The sequence below is a fragment of the Procambarus clarkii genome, chromosome 24, assembly GCF_040958095.1.
Source record: "Procambarus clarkii isolate CNS0578487 chromosome 24, FALCON_Pclarkii_2.0, whole genome shotgun sequence".
Taxonomy (NCBI): domain Eukaryota; kingdom Metazoa; phylum Arthropoda; class Malacostraca; order Decapoda; family Cambaridae; genus Procambarus; species Procambarus clarkii.
In genome coordinates this window covers 6906128-6923943 of record NC_091173.1, presented here as the reverse complement: position 1 = coordinate 6923943, position 17816 = coordinate 6906128, and the positions used below count along the sequence as shown (strand labels likewise).

The 17816-nt window shown below is 38.4% G+C and overlaps 2 protein-coding genes across 8 annotated transcripts; both read right to left on the bottom strand.

Moving 5' to 3' along the window:
- Positions 1 to 3879: 3879 nt before the first annotated feature.
- Positions 3880 to 17400, bottom strand: LOC123761776 (peroxisomal membrane protein 2). Of its 7 annotated transcripts, XM_045747977.2 has the most exons (7): positions 14286 to 14370; positions 12848 to 12955; positions 12306 to 12401; positions 10186 to 10348; positions 9468 to 9504; positions 8933 to 9052; positions 5712 to 5731 (listed from the first exon to the last, which is right to left on the bottom strand). In XM_045747977.2, the coding sequence occupies exons 2-6, from the start codon at positions 12934 to 12936 to the stop codon at positions 8955 to 8957; spliced, it is 483 nt and encodes a 160-aa protein (XP_045603933.1). In that variant the 5' UTR covers positions 12937 to 12955; positions 14286 to 14370; the 3' UTR covers positions 5712 to 5731; positions 8933 to 8954. The 7 variants fall into 7 exon arrangements, with proteins under 7 accessions (XP_045603931.1, XP_045603928.1, XP_045603927.1 ...); XM_045747975.2 differs by lacking the exons at positions 9468 to 9504; positions 14286 to 14370 and adding an exon at positions 17378 to 17400 and having other exon boundaries at positions 3880 to 5731; XM_045747972.2 differs by lacking the exons at positions 9468 to 9504; positions 14286 to 14370 and adding an exon at positions 14552 to 14699 and having other exon boundaries at positions 3880 to 5731.
- Positions 16373 to 16933, bottom strand: LOC123761846 (uncharacterized). The gene has a single exon (XM_045748066.2). The coding sequence runs from the start codon at positions 16931 to 16933 to the stop codon at positions 16373 to 16375; it is 561 nt and encodes a 186-aa protein (XP_045604022.2).
- Positions 17401 to 17816: the final 416 nt, after the last annotated feature.

Sequence of the window (17816 nt, the reverse complement as noted above, 5' to 3'; positions counted from 1 at the left end):
TTAGATGAAAGTGCAGTCACCGATGAAACCTGACAAGAGCTCCCTTCCTCCTCTCTGATGTAGGCGGCGTAAGCCAGCAACCTGACCCTTCACTGGTACTGTTATTTATAGGGTGCATCATTTGTTCCTAAATGTTTGTGTTTGTATTGCTAGCGAGTGCTTACCTAAATCAGTATATGAGGAGATCGAGTTCTGGTTTTCGGGCCCCGCCTCCTGACTATTGGTATCTGGAGGTGCCTTAATATCTTTAATCTTTCTTCTTCTTCTGGATAGTGGGTGCAGTTTGCATGAAGGGTTTGTCCTCCCGATGACTGCACCAGTACAGATGTTGGGAGCTTTCATCTTTCAACCCGGGCGTGATAGATCTGGAAACTGGATGTAGGTAGCTTACGTAGCTTCTTTCGGCACATCTCTCCTGCACAACTTATGAGTAATTATCAAAAGGCGCCACGCCGGGAAGGCATACTATGTAGCACTGTACACAGCATATTTAATCGGTACCTAGGTTACTAGAATCTAACTGGTTCTAATTTACTGCAAATTCTGGAAGGTTGTCAACTTTAACCGTATTCTTGAAGCCCAGTACAGGGTGATACTTGTTCCTGTAGGCAGGTCAAGACTTAATCTCACGAGGGCACATAATTGGATTATTGCTGACGGGAGGAGCGGACTTTTAGTGCTTCAACAACTTCTGTCATCTACGTTTCTTAGAAGATAATGAACCCAAGCTGCACCTGTCTTTCGACGTATCTCCATATATATTAATAACTTGCTTTAATAAACGAATATTGAGACTTCGTTTCAGAAACCATGAATATGAAGCAATCTTCGATCACGTTCAGGATTTTTTCAGTCAATGAATTGCCAGTTTGTAATGTCCAATGTGCATCCCATACTCATCCCGTGAGCGGTGGTTTATGATCCATCCAATATTCAACGTGAATCGTTTATTGTGAACCTCATATTCGTCTTGTGAGTAATAGTTTATGGTGCATCCTATACTCAAAGAAGAGGTTAAAAATTGTAACAGGGTGAAGTCTCACCCGATGCCTTGCATGGAGTAGGAACCGCAACCATTTTAGAGGAGTCTCCGTGGTGTAGTGGTAAGACACTCGCCTGGCGTTCCGCGAGCGCTATGTCATGGGTTCGTATCCTGGCCGGGGAGGATTTACTGGGCGCAATTCCTTAACTGTAGCCTCTGTTTAACGCAACAGTAAAATGTGTAACGCAACAGTAAAATGTGTACTTGGATGAAAAAAACGATTCTTCGAGGCAGGGGATCGTATTCCAGGGGCCTGCCCGAAACGCTACGCGTACTAGTGGCTGTACAAGAATGTAACTTGTATATATCACAAAAAAAAAAAAAAAAAAGGAAGAGCACCCCCCGTCCTCGAATCCTGCAGGGAAATTGAAGTTAGCATGCACCAGGCCAGAAGCAGACAAAGTGGGGGAAGAGGTATCCTGCACCCACCTTCAGTGAGAAGAAGTCCCGAACCCTTGGGAAGACTTTGTAGCTACCACGTTAGAGATAATTTCATTCATCTGGGCTCTTAAAGAGACTTGAGCTATGAACCCCACGTTTGTGAGGCAGAGGCTCTATGAGTAGTCTTAACAAGAGAAGTTTCCAGAAGCAACTATTGCTGCTATGCTGGTATTTTCAACTTCCCCTGACTACTACTGAAGCTCAGAGGAATTGGTGATCTACGCCCGCAACATGTAAATTGTCATCCATCCAAATTGAGTGGATAGAGCCTCTGTCTCACATGCCAGGGGTCTATGGTTCGAGTCTTTTAAGAGCCTAGGTAAATGAAATGTTTATTACCATGTGTGTGGATGACAATTTATTAGAGTTAATGTAGCAGCTACTAAAATTATGCACAAGAATTGCACATTTTCAGGAAGCTCACATACCACGCGTTACATCTCCAACATATTCCCAGGAATTCCATGAAATGTGTATGACATCCATCAGATGTCATACAAACAAGGAGGAATGGTTTCACGCTCAACAAGCCACAATGTAGGACTGAGAACAGGAGATGCTTTTACACCCACAGGGCTATTAACCCATGGAACTGCCTACCCGCCGAAGCCGTTAATGCCAAAACTCCGTTAACCTTTAAAGTACAAATGGAAAAGATCATCAAGGCAAATGGGGGGACCTTCGACAAGCCGCCAGCTTCCTGTCCTCGTCGAGGCCACTAGTGTTAGTGGCTCTCTGGTAAGATACCAGGCAGGTTTCCCATTGTAACGTTTGTTTACGTATATGTGTTTGGGGTAAAGAGTTTAGTGTTTTTTAATGTTTATTTAATATAGGCTGGGTTACAGAAGTCTGTTGTTAGAAATGTAATTGGCCGAGAGGTGGCCGAGACGAGGCCTGGAGCAGAGCTTGAGCAAGACCGGGGATAGTTTTTCTTTTTTAGTTTAGTTCATTTATTATGCACTCCATACCCATCCTGTTGGTGTCTGCACCAGGATGCCAACATACTGTACTGTACACATTATGCACTTCATACCGATCCTGACCCACGCCCATGATGTGGGTGTGAGTCAGTAATTACTCTGAGCTTCAGTAGTAGTCAGAGAAAGTAAAAAAAATTTCAGTTTGGAAGCAGGATGCTACTTCTGGAAACTTTCTTCTTTAAGACTACTCATACCCCAGTTGATAGAGCCTGGGCCTCACATGCGTGGGTTCACGGTTCGAGACCCATACAGCCCAGGCGAATGGAATATTTATTTTCACAAAAGTGTGGATGACAATTTAAAAAAATATAAAGAAATTTGGGACCAAAAGATAACAAGGAAATCTATAGTTGCCCCGATATAAACACTAGTCAAGGCTGTATTTTGAGAGGGGCAGTTTTTGCATTTGCAGTAACCAATGCAAAAATCTGCAATAGATAGATAGATAGAGGGAGCCGAGTGGACAGCACGCTGGACTTGTGATCGTGTGGTCCCGGGTTCGATCCCGGGCGTTGGCGAGAAACAATGGGCAGAGTTTCTTTCACCCTATGCCCCTGTTACCTAGCAGTAAAATAGGTACCTGGGTGTTAGCTGTCACGGGCTGCTTCCTGGGGGTGGAGGCCTGGTCGAGGACCGGGCCGCGGGGACACTAAAGCCTCGAAATCATCTCAAGATAACCTCAAGAAGATACTAATATTAAATATGAACAACACCAAGTCTCCCAGGGCAGTATACTGATACAGTACTTGGCCCTCTCCTATTCCTTGCATGGATTAATGATTTCATCTCGAGCAAATACTAATGCAGATGATTATACCTTCACAATTTCAAATACTGTATAATACGTTTTAACTTTTATGGTTACTAGCACTGCCAATCCTATACTGTACTAACCCAACCATCCACAATAATATAGTGAGCAAAGAACTAGCAAGGTTCATTTGGATGATTATCAATACACTTACTACATGTAATTTGTATTTTGATATACACAAATATTTATAATTTGTATTAAAAAATTGACTGTAGCAATAAAAAACAGAGATCAGATGCACCAAATGGTCCTGAACCATTTTCTGTTCAAATGGGAATTCACCGACTAAAATGTACCCAGTACATGTATTATATATTACTATAATACTGAACAGTAGTGTACTGTATGTATAATATAGATATTGTCTCACGTTGCACGTTTAAGTATTTACAATGCATTACCTATTCTGAACATTACACAAGTTACAATCATAAACAAATTTTTTAGTATTTTATGCAGCATTCCTCTAAGGTTGGCAAAGATGTTACTAGTTCAATAAAATAATCAGCCTGTTTCACCCACCCATGGGTGGGGGATATATAAATTGTGTAGGAAATATAAATTATACATTTTCAACTTTAAAACAAATGGCAATAAAAATCTTATGCATTTTCTCCCATTTTAATTGTGTACAATCACTTTCCATTATCCCCACACATATCTTAACTTTTCTTGTACAAGTATGTAATTTAATTAAAATTTCTCTAACCAATAATTTTCCATACAAATATAAGTTGACCAAATTTTACTTCATATACAGTAAGTAATTGTCAAAAGAGGACAAAACTGTCCTGTCCTCGTCAAGACCACTAAAGTGTTAGTAGCCCTCAGGTAAATTCAGGTAAGTATATACAGTTCACTTGATAACCCAGTTCATGAACAATTTGAAATTACAGTGCACATGTACAGTGGCGCCTCGATTAACAAATTTAATCCGTTCCGGCACCGAGCTCGTCACGTGAAACGCTCGTCTTGCGAAACAACAACAACACTGTCGTTGGAGGTGTCTGAGAACCAGCGGGAACGCTAGAAAGCACCATGTAGTTTGCTCGTTAATCGAGCGAAAGCTCGTTGATATAGACAAATTTTCTGCGAGTGGCTCGCTCGTTACTCGAAATGCTTGTAACTAGTTGCTCGTCACTCGAGGTTCCACTGTATTACTTAAGATACATATTATTGTCTTACAGACCCAAGTCCACTACGGGCTCACCATAGCTCGTGCTACTTGGAACTTTTGTTCCCAGTAGCTGAATCTAAAACAACAACAACTTACAGACCCACATATAATTATTATATTAAAACTCTATAAACGTTAATATAACAAAAATATACTCAAGTTATCATCTTGACCTAAACATTACATTACACATTACTATGCAGACTTAACCAATAAGGGTTCAGTACAATATAATGTATGCATAGATAATCCCACATGTTAATATAGCCACTAGTATATAGCTTTATGAATATATTTCTGCAAGTTTTAAAATTAGTATGTCTAATACGGTTATTGTAATGCTTCATTACAACTACCATATACTGTACCACATTCTCAATTATAAAACTAAAAATTATTACAGTTTTAGTAGTTTTAAAACTCATTAACTGTTAAGCTTTCATGTTATGCAGTACAGGTATAAAAATAAAATACAATTATCACCTAAAAAGCAAATTTTCCTTGCAATAGTTCCTGGGTATTGGTGGCTTATGGGGGTCATTAAGCTGTCAACATCACTGATTCTTTTAAATTAATGCCCATAATTTAATTAAAAAATAATAATGAACAAAAGTGAACAGCATCTTTTATGAACAGAATCTCTGCTGTTTCCTACATTAAGAATTATGGCACAAAAAAATTGAGGTAAATGTTATTTATCAAGTAGAAAATAGTTGTCAGAATATTTTAGCTTTTACTAATCAACCTTACTACAATAATGAAGAACAAGAAATTTAATCACTGTTAATTTCAAATTCAGTTTAAGGCAGCTTCAGTACAGTACAACTTCCTTTTCACAACTGGTTTCTCATAGGAACCCAACTGGTTCCCAATTACTTGATCTAGCTGAAGGGAGGAGATACTGTACCTTTGCATCGTCCTAACTCACATGGTCTAAAGCAGTGTCTACAAACCTGTCACTGTGACAACTGTTAAACTATTCTGCATCCTGCACTGTGATTGGTTAACTCTCTATTTCTGGGAGCCTAGTCCATAACACAAAATGAAATACAAATATATATATTTTTTTACTACTGTTTTAAATACCTATTGAACTTTTGTTTAACTGTTGAAGTTGTTTCAAATTTTAATTCTCTTGATTTTTTGTATGCAAACTTTGTTTAAAGTTCTGCAGAAATTTAAGGAGTTTTGGCAGCAGCAGTGGTAGCTTGTCTTCTCTTGTTGGTCAAGTACATAATCCAAAAGATGGCAACAACATTGGCGAAGAGTGAACGGTACTGTGGATGGAAGTTTATCCAGCTGTCAGAATGTTTCTTTACAGATTACATGCGTAAGAGGTTTTCTAAAAATACCTAATTAAACTAAATACTGTATACTGAAGGAAATGATAACTGGTTATTCATGGGTGTTCAACAGAAAATGAGATGCAGCATTAGAATCTCTACACTGATGGGATTATTTATCAAGAAAAGACCAGTGTAGTACCAGTTACAGGTAGGTGTAGCTAGTATACTATCCCAGCCAGAAACAAAAATGTTATGATTAGTTAAAAAGCAGTTTTCAACAGATATGGATATGACTGATTTAATATATACTGCCCCACTCTCCCCAAATTTATGGCCATATGTACAAAAGAAAAGCTATGTGGAGCAGCTAAGAAAAGAAGGAGTAGAGTTAAGAAACAAGGTTAGAAATACATTTACAGACACAGGAGTTTTATATACAGTGTGTGTATTCACCTAATTGTGCTTGCAGAGGTTGAGCTTCAGCTCTTTCATCCTGCCCCTAAACCATCAATCAACTGGTGTACAGATTCCCAAGCCAATTGGGGCTTAATCATATCTACATTTTAAACTGTCTGCCTCCACCACATCATTGCCTAGTGTATTCCATTTGTTAACTACTTTGACACAAAAAAAGTGCCTGTGTGTGTAATTACCTAAGTGTAGTTACCTGATGAGAAGTACACTCGTGATGTCCCGTCTTCCCAGGTACTCTTTGTCGTACTGTAAAACGCTTTGAAACTACTGTACTGATGGTTTTGGCTTCCACCACCTTCTCACATCGTTTGTTCCAACCATCTACCATTGTTTGCAAAAGAAACGTTTCTAATTTTTTTTGGCACCTCTGTTTTCTTGGCTTGAATCTGTGTCCTCTTGTTCATGAAGTTGCTGGTTTCAGGAATTCCTCTTTGTAAATTTGGTCTATTCCTGTTAGTATTTTGTAAGTGGTGATCATATCACCTCTTTCTCTTCTATCTTCTATTTTTGGCATATTTAACGCCTCTAGTCTCTCCTCGTAACTCTCGTTTTTCAGTTCCGGAAGCCATTTTGTAGCACGCCCTTGCACCTTTTCCAGTTTATTTATGTGCTTCTTGAGATCTGGGCACCATACAACTGCAGCATATTCCAATTTTGGTCTCACAAAAGTCATGAACAGTTTCTTTACCATTTCACCATCCATATAATTAAAAGCAAATCTGAAGTTGGAAAATATGCTCCTCTCACAATGTTCTTTGTATTCCTCTGGTGACAGCTTACTATCCAAAATGACCTCTTGGTCTCATTCTTTATTAAAGTTCTGTAATTCCTTTCCACATAATTGGTAAGTTATGTGTGGTCTATTTTCTTCGATTAAACATTCCACGTCATGGCATTTTTTCACATTGAATTCCATTTTGCCACTTGATGCTCCAAGTACTTATTTCATCTATATAAATTTGAAGGATATTACAATTGTCTGCGCCTCCTATCTTCCCCAGTATCTTAGCATCATCCACAAACATGTTCATATAATTCTGTCTTCTATCTGGTAGATCATTTACATAGGCGATGAACATTACTGGTGCAAGAACTGAAACCTGTGGTACAATACTCTGCTATTAACACTACAGTCAGATGCATTGTCTTTGATTACTGCCCTCATCGGTCTGTCAGTTAGAAAATTTTTCATCCATGTCAGAAGTCTCCCTGTCACCCATCCAGCATGTTCCAGTTTCCAGAACCTTTTGTGTGGGACTCTTATCAAAATCCTTCCAGATAGACAGTCAACCCAACCACCACCTTCCTGTAGTATATCTGTGGCTGTATCATAAAAGCTAAGTAGATTTGTTACACAGGAAAATCCTGTTCGAAAACCATACTGTTTGTCCATTATTATGCCATTACTCTCTAGGTGTTCAAACCATTTGGCTTTAACTATTTTTTCTAGTGTTTTGACTACCATGCTTGTTAATGACACAGGTCTATAATTTAAAGGTTCCTCTCAACTGCCATTTTTATAAATTGGTATTATGTTTACCTTTTACCATATACAGTATCTGCTAAGATTTCTACACCCAAGGATGTCTGGAATATTAATCGGAGTGGAATGCTCAGTTCAGTTGCACATTCTCACAGCACCTCATCAAGTGAAAGTGAAACCCCATCACGTCCAACCACTTGATTTCGTCCTAGCCCCACGAGTAATTTTTCACTTCGTCTTGGGATACCTCTATGTATTCTATGACGTGTCCTGTAATTAGGCTAGGTTCTGTGAGTGACTTAGTGGGTGATGGTTTCAATAGCAAAGTCCGTAGAATCTTAAGAATATCCTTAGTATGGTCTGGACTCTGTGCTGGGGGTAGACTGGGAAGGGATTCTGGATTTATCATTTGGCCAAGAGACGAAGAAAATTTTAAGGTAATGCCCTTAAGTTTTATTTTTGGTAATTCATACACCATTGCCAGCTGGTTATTTAGAATAGGGTATTATTGTTCTTGATTAATAAATTCAGTTTTGAAAGTTTTCATTTGGCCTTTTAGTAAAACTGTCCTTCTCTTTAATTTTGAGTTTATCATCTGAAGCTCTGTTGTCCTGGGCATTATTCAATGATCCTCAAAGCCATATAAATTATTAACAAAGCTGAAGTAATAATCAACAGCAAAGCTTGCAGAATTGAATAGTTTTAACTCGTAACTAACGCTTCAGTAATTATCAAAAGTATTTCAATCTTTGTGTTCCTGTCCATGACCTTCCCCTCAGGTCAGAACACTGTCATTAACATAATTTTCAATAGAGGGATGGTGGCATGTTTCAACAACATTAAGACAATAAGACCTTGCTCATATTTATTTTTATTGTAATACCCTGGCAGTTTTTTTTTTTCTTTTTGCAGTGATTCCCAAATGGTATTGTGCCCCACTCCCGTATGTGGAGTGTCATCTGCATGTACGGTTCTGTATATATTCTTTAGTGTTTAAGTAAAATATAAATCAGTGCTGCCCAAGGTTAAAGGGGTAGTCAATTTTACATAGTAAATGATTTAATCATGATTTGTGGTCGTTGCTATAGTGATTTGATGGAGGTTAGGATTAAGTCCTATGGTATTGTCAAAATAAATTATTAGTAGGCACCAAAAAACATTACTACGAATTATTTTCTAATATCCAAAACTACAGTAAAGAGAACTGAACAAGGCTTACTGTAAATACATTTTACCTGTTGTGGAATGTAGTTGATATTAATGTATTGAACTGGAGTCCAAACCTTCCAATTCATCTTGAGCGCTGGCCAATATTTTAGCCGGATTTCTTTTGCACAGGTACGATGATTCTTCCCCTATGAACAAAATCAGATACCTGTACTGTATAGAGCAAATTTAGTTTTATACATATTTATTTTATGCAATTTCAATACAATAGGTACAAATTTAACTAATTCATATATTCAGTGCAGTAAGTGGTTCAGTGAAAGTTTGCATAGCAGTGCCAGTAATTAGCACCGATAGTGTCTTGTTTGTCTCAGAGATTCATTGTGGGTTTTTATTATTAAATATTTATTTAATTTTGAATCTTAAATTCAATTATTAACCCTTATATTACCATGATTAGTCATTGACAAACTTCTGGGATCCCAGATCTTGGAATAACTAATATCAAACAGTTTATGCAAAACAATGCTATGCACTCTTGGCCAAGATGAATGTGCTTGACAGTACCCTCCTGATCAGGATGATCGTTGACAGTATGCTTACCGGTATCGTCATTGCCACGAGGATCGCTGACAGTGAGCTCGATGGCAGCAGGAAAATTATACACCAATTTAGGAAAACTGATTTTTTAGGGAAATTCCTATTAAAATTATTTACTGTAATCAAATGAAATATGTTATTGCTAAAAGCTATTACAGAAACCTGTTTACTCTATGTATGTGTGTGTATGAATGCTAGCGAATGAATGCCATCAATAGGCTTTTTGATAAAATTTCATGTACAGTATTTTCAAATTACTCCACTGTTCTGTACTCTAATTTTATCTATTAAAAAATGTATATGCTCTTAATATCCTGAAACAAATATTTCTGGTAATACAGTAATTAATTATATTTTGTGCTATTATTTAGCTGTAACTAGTGTGTTTTTATTTGTGAAAATTATATAGCTATTTTATATATTTAATACTAAACAACTTTGACATTTCTTTAGAAGGTTTTGTTGAATATTTTACATTTACTGGCGCCACATTCTGGATATCACCCGACTCGGTAACATAGTAATGTTTTCTGCTGCTCTGGGATTCTCGGCCAAAATGAAACACTTCCACTACATTAAGGTTCCATACAGCCAGGGGTCCATTCCACTAAAGTCCCCTACCGTACAATATATGTCATGGAGTTCATTAACACTTGTAAGATACCTATAAGAATTAAAAACTAAATTACAAATCTAAATCACACTTCAATAATTGTCTAACCTCAAGTCTTGAGAGCAAATACATGGAGAGGAGGAGGAGGAGGGGAGCGAACATGAATCTGTCGACCATGAGACGCTTGAAAGCTGCTCCCCATGCCGTGGCAGGCACCAACTGATCCAGTGTCTTGTAAAAGTGATGGGCCATTGGTCCAGTCACAACAAATCTTGCACACAGACAAAATTTAATATAAGCATTGGAAATTCTTTAGAAAACATCTTTAGGTTCTATAGCATTTTCTACCTATTAGTAACACTAAAGTAAATAAGGTGGAACATGTGTATTTATTTTCATGAGAAAATAGAACAATACATTAGATTCATTCATTATTTTCAACACTGTGCGCTTTTAATCGAAGAAAATTGTGTGTTACATTGTTTTCTCAAGACAATTATATTAATGATTTCTAGTGATTTTTCCATCTTCATACATTCTTACTTACACATTGGTTTATGTAGCTTGTTACTTTGTTGCTTCCTAAGTATAACTCCACTGACATTCCTAAACCTTAGCAACTGTGTTGAATGATTTAGTTCATTCCTTGTTATTCCTAAAATTAATCTTCTTAGTAATCATGTTACTTTTAAAACTAGATCTTCCTGATAACTTCTTTGTTCCAAATACTATACAGTAAAGTATATATGTCAAACTTTCATCTATTCATTTCCCTTAAAATTCTCTAATACAGTACCTTTAAAACAAAACAAATTATCAAGCTCTCATCCACTTTGCAAGTTAATATACAAAATATAATAAAAATTGATATATAAATGTGGCTGAAATTTTCAGTCAGATTTCTTAAAGCAACAAAGTAAAAAAAAAAAAAAAAAAAAAAAAAAAACTTACAATATCTGTCTCCAACTTACCAGTGTCACTTGGATGCTCAAGGTTAGCTACAAGTCACAGATATTAATACAAATTATAACAAGAAAGTAAGAATATGTTAGTATTACAGTATCAGCTTCTGCCTACCATTGATAATAATTTGTCGTTACAAAACAAGCTCCTTATTTTCCAACAATTAAATATTGTTTCTTCTTCTACCTGCCTTTACTAATTTTGCTTACATGTTTACTAATTTTGTTTTTTCTTCCTTTCGATATGTCATGGAAGAAACCCTAATTACTCGAGTTAAAATTTAGGGGCCGAAAAATGTATAAAGTATTTACAGTAATGTATATATTCTCTTTGTACATATCTTAATATTTCCACTAACACACTCACCCTTAATGTTGAACAAATTTATTACATATTACTGTATTTGGAAAAAGTCAACCTACCAAATTTAAGAATAAATACTACCCAAATTTAGAGCAGAACAGAAGAGAAAGCCACAATGATAAACTGAGCTTGTGAACTGATCAAATATAAAAGCACAGTGCACACTTTCAAGTACAGACTGTATACTCTATATCTATAAAGCTATTTAATGATGACGGCACACGAGAAACAAATATCTGTCTGATATCAAAGAGCACAGCTCATCCAAAGCAGAAATGACATCCAAATAAAGAGGGTCCAAAATTGTGGAATGACCTCCCAAATGCAATAAAATGCTATACCACTCATAACCCAATTAAAAGACAAATACAGTAAATACATAATTAACATATGTATAGTGAAAACGTTCAAACATTTCTTCAGTTTAAATATGACAATTTGTGTTTACTGTTAGTGTTAATATTAAATATTGTATCTGTACTGTTATAGTTACCTCTGAAGCTATAGAATCTAAATTAAAGTAGTCAAGCCTTTCCATCGTTAAGTAACATTGTAGAAAACCTTACATCATTTGCTAAATTTTCTTTAAACTAATTTCATTTACAGTATATTTAACAGCTTATTTCTCATATAGTATCAAGTATTACCCCAAAAATTGAAAATTCAATCATTACATTAAGTTATAAACAAAACACAGCACACAATTAATGGCTTTATAAAATATGCAGATACTGAACCGTACCCACCATGTAACTACTCTAATATAATCTTTTGTATATCTTATACTGTGCTATTATTACTGTATTATAATTATTATAATTATCATCATCATTTAGCTTGAAGAAATTAATACTACACTATGTTACTGTGATATCCAAGGTAAACAAGAGAGGTGTACTAACCCAAATGCTGAGTATCTTGCAATACTGTGCAAGTTGATGAATGGCTGCTTAGTTATAAGCTGACCCAGAAAGTCTCCAAGAGCTCCAGTAAATGCACTAGAAAAAAATGCCTGATGTCAGAATTAAAGAGAGTTCGATGGTTTGGAAATATAGTTAAAGCATTTGTGCAGTGCTGGCTCGCCCCATAGGAGCTGCTGAGCTAGAGTTCCCCCAGACACTCACTGCCGCGTGTGTGACTCCATCAACATCACACTACAATAATAAGCAACTAACAAACGTCTCCTAACAAAAAGTCTTAATATAATAATTTTTAATATAATAATTCTTAATATAAACATTAATATAATTGTCTTTGTATGCTATTTTCAATATATTTATAGCTGAATTTTGAAAATGTTCATTAAAACAAGACAAAAATAGAGGTTTCATGCTGTACAATTGTGTAGGATTTAAGAGAACACTAATCAAGCTTAAAAATACACTATTTAGTACAGTACTGTATTATTTAACACCGTACGTGCAAGTAATAAAGTGTGTATTACCTGGTACAGGCTTTGGTGAGCAATGGGTAAGCAAACAGACACCCATTATAGGTGTGCAAACCTCTGTCAAGAACTGATAGGACCACCATCTTGGAAAGTACAGGAACTCTGTAAAATTTAACATTTGCAGGTGTAGATTACACAAATCAAAACTATGTTTTCTCAGAATCAATAAGATCAAATAGCTACTCAATGTTATATAGTATTTCAGTCTACAATACCTTTATTGATTTATAGAAAGCTTTTAATACTGTTCACTACAACACCCTACTCAAACTACAATGGAATCAAAGGTCACTCCTTCAAATTTGGACACTCATACCTTGGTAACAGACACCATTATGTAACCATAAATACCATCAATTCTCCTACACTCTCAAAAGACATCAGTTGCTCTTAGGACAGTATAGCCTGCTAGAACCTTTCCTATTCCTTGTAGAGTACCATATACTGTGCTGTATAGTACTATATACTTTATATAGGTAAAAAAAATACTGTACATTCATGACTTGTCAAATGTCTGTCAAGTTTGTAAATTACTATATTATTTGTACTAATAGGAGCTGTAAAAACATTAAGTAATTATAACAAAACCTATAAATTAATTTTCCTCTTATCATCATTAGGTTCAGCTTGTCAACTATAGTCAAATACAAAATTAAGATTTTTTAAATTACAGTAATTAATTATGTCCAAGTTGACCACCGAGTGCTGTCGGATCTTGGATAAATAGTCACACAACTACCAAAATTTTTGTACAGTCAATGTGGTCTAGTAGTGGTTAAGGTACCAGGTATGCCAAGGTGCATAGTGCTCCTGGCTGTTTGGGTTCGAATCCTTCCGGGGTATGGAGTTTTCAGTTTATATATATATATATAGTGGCTGCCTGTCTCCTGACAGAATGAATTATGAATTATATGTTAAATTTTGAAGCTACATCATTAATACTAACTTGTTTGGCTAAAGAAAAAACTAGCGTTTAGTTCCTGAGCCCATTATGTGCTTGTGTAAACTTTCCACTGCCACTCACACAATGGGTATAGGGTGCATGATAATTGAATTATACTAAAAATATGACATTTGTACTTTGGTCAAGTTGGACTCTGGGAATACCAACAAGATATTTGGTACATTTCACGAATGGTGTCAGAAACTTTGTGACACACTAACCAAGAACAAATAATAATTAGTATTCCAGACAATTCTCAATTTACCATCAAGAATGCACTATGCTTTCTCCAAACTGGCTCTGTTTACAAACCACAAGAAAAAAAAACATTAAGCATTATATATTATGAACAATTTATATAAACCAATATTAGGGGTTATTTTGAAGAATTACAAAAGTGAGAGTTGCAAATTTGTATATACCCTAAAGGGTATAAGTGCACAGTAGGCCTCGATAATAGATGGTTTGAACAATGATTAAATATGTAACCTGCAGGAAGAGCCTTGGTGTGTGTGGTTATCTAACCTTATCTGGTATATCACTAACAACACTCATCAAGAGCACTGACAACCCACCAGCAACTGGACTGGACACCTCCAGGGGGTTAACTACCTCCACAATTACACTTGTGAAGCATTACGAGCAGCGAGGAGCGGTGCCTGTAATGAGGCCGCCCCCATGCTGCCTCATGCACACCTCACACCACTACTCTTACACACACCACAAACAACTATGAGATAACAATTGGCACCAACCTTTTGTATCACCAAGACACAGTTTACCAGTTGCTGGTGGAGGCCACCACCGGGTTAGTGTAGGAGAGGTAGTTAGTGTGTGTGTAGGTTAACACCCCCCCCCCCCGACCCGACACCCCATGGTGCTCAGGCCAGGCCTGTGTCTTGTACACTGTCGTCTGTGTCTTGTACAGTGGAGTCGTGTACACTAGGGGGTCTTGTACAGTGGGGTCTTGTACAGTGGGGTCTTGTACACTAGGGGGTCTTGTACACTGTGGTCTTGCACAGTGGGGTCTTGTACAGTGGTCTTGTACAGTGGGGTCTTGTACATTGGGGTCTTGTACAGTGGGGTTTTGTACACTAGGGGGTCTTGTACAGTGGGGTCTTGTACACTGTGGTCTTGTACAGTGGGGTCTTGTACATTGGGGTCTTGTACAGTGGGGTCTTGTACACTAGGGGGGACTTGTACAGTGGAGTCATGTACACTAGGGGGTATAGTACACTGTGGTCTTGTACAGTGGGGTCTTGTACACTGTGGTCTTGTACAGTGGGGTCTTGTACACTGTGGTCTTGTACAGTGGGGTCTTGTACACTAGGGGGGTCTTGTACACTGTGGTCTTGTACAGTGGGGTCTTGTACACTGTGGTCTTGTACACTGGGGTCTTGTACACTGTGGTCTTGTACAATGAAGTCTTGTACACTGTCGTCTGTGTCTTGTACATCTTGTACACTCGTCTGTGTCTTGTACATCTTGTACACTGTCGTCTGTCTTGTAGATCTTGTACACTGTCGTCTGTGTCTTGTACATCTTGTACACTGTCGTCTGTGTCTTGTACATCTTGTACACTGTCGTCTGTGTCTTGTACACTAAGGTCTTGTACAGTGGGGTTTTGTACACTGTGGTCTTGTACAGTGGGGTCTTGTACACTGTGGTCTTGTACACTAGGGTCTTGTACAGTGGGGTCTTGTACACTGTGGTCTTGTACAGTGGGGTTTTGTACAGTGGGGTCTAGTACACTAGGGGGTCTAGTACACTGTGGTCTTGTACAGAGGGGGTCTTGTACACTGTGGTCTGTGTCTTGTACATCTTGTACACTGTCATCTGTGTCTTGTACACTAAGGTCTTGTATAGTGGGGTCTTGTACACTTGGGGGTCTTGTACACTAGGGGGTCTTGTACACTGTGGTCTTGTACAGTGGGATCTTGTACACTGTGGTCTTGTACAAATGGGGTCTTGTACACTAGGGGGTCTTGTACACTGTGGTCGTGTACAGTGGGGTCTTGTACACTGTGGTCTTGTACAGTGGGGTCTTGTACACTAGGGGGTCTTGTACAGTGGGGTCTTGTACACTGTGGTTTTGTACACTGGGGTCTTGTACACTGTGGTCTTGTACAGTGGAGTCTTGTACTCTGTGGTCTTGTACAGTGGAGTCTTGTACAGTGGAGTCTTGTACAGTGGGGTCTTGTACAGTAGGGTCTTGTACACTAGGGGTCTTTTACACTGTGGTCTTGTACATTGTGGTCTTGTACACTATGGGTCTTGTACACTGTGGCTTTGTACAGTGGGGTCTTGTACAGTGGGGTCTGGTGCACTGTGGTCTTGTACAGTGGGGTCTTGTACAGTGGGGTCTTGTACACTGTGGTCTTGTACAATGGGGTCTTGTACAGTGGGGTCTTGTACACTGTGGTCTTGTACACTGAGGTCTTGTATACTGGGGTCTTGTACAGTGTGGTCTTGTACACTGGGGTCTTGTACAATGTGGTCTTGTACAGTGGGGTCTTGTACAGTGGGGTCTGGTGCACTGTGGTCTTGTACAGTGGGGGGTCTTGTACATTGGGGTCTTATACAGTGGGGTCTTGTAAACTGTGGTCTTGTACACTGAGGTCTTGTATACTGGGATCTTGTACAGTGTGGTCTTGTACACTGGGGTCTTGTACACTGTGGTCTTGTACAGTGGGGTCTTGCACACTGGGGTCTTGTACATTGTGGTCTTGTACACTGAAGTCTTGTATACTGTGGTCTTGTACACTGAGGTCTTGTACACTGGGGTCTTGTACATTGTGGTCTTGTACACTGTGGTCTTGAACACTGTGGTCTTGTACACTGTGGTCTTGTACACTGAAGTCTTGTACACTGGGGTCTTGTACACAGAGGTCTTTTACACTGAAGTCTTGTATACTGTGGTCTTGTACACTGAGGTCTTGTACACTGTGGTCTTGTACACTGAGGTCTTGTACAGTGGGGTCTTGTGCAGTGGTCTTGTACACTGAGGTCTTGTGCATTGTGGTCTTGTACACTGGGGTCTTGTACACTGGGGTCTTGTACACTGTGTTCTTGTACACTGAGGTCTTGTACACTGAGGTCTTGTACATTGAGGTCTTGTACAGTGTGGTCTTGTACATTGGGGTCTTGTACACTGTGGTCTTGTACACTAAGGTCTTGTACACTGTGGTCTTTTACACTGGGGTCTTGTACACCGAGGTCTTGTACATTGGGGTCTTGTACACCGAGGTCTTGTACACTGGGGTCTTGTACACCGAGGTCTTGTATACTGTGGTCTTGTACACTGGAGGTCTTCTGCACTGTGGTCTTGTACACTGGGGGTCTTGTTCATTGTGGTCTTGTACATTGTGGTCTTGTACACTGTGGTCTTGTGCAGTGGTCTTGTACACTATAGTCTTGTACACTGTGGTCTTGTACACTATAGTCTTGTACACTGTGGTCTTGTACACTATAGTCTTGTACACTGTGGTCTTGTACACTATAGTCTTGTACACTGTGGTCTTGTACACTGTGGGCTCGGTCGAGTTAGGTTAGCGGGACAAAATTAAATGCATTGGGTTGACCTTGCTCAGGTTGGGTTCAAAACACCGCCGGTAACGAATCGTCTTGTGTTGTATGTGATTCGTATTCGGTAAGTTACATATGTGCATGTGTATCTATGTACACACACACACACACACACACACACACACACACACACACACACACACACACACACACACACACACACACACACACACACACACACACACACACACACATATATACTCACACAGACTGACTCACATCATTATTAAATACGTATACTGTATGTAAGACATATTCTGATTGTTATTTGTAAAATTGTTTAGCCGAGCGGTAGTAGTGGTATAGGATACTGTACTACAGTGGCTTCGTTCTCGACTACCAATCGAGGATCCTGGGTTCGATACCCGGGTTCGAAACAGAAATGGTTAGGCTCATTTCCTTTCACCTAATGGGTCTGTTCACACAATAAATAAG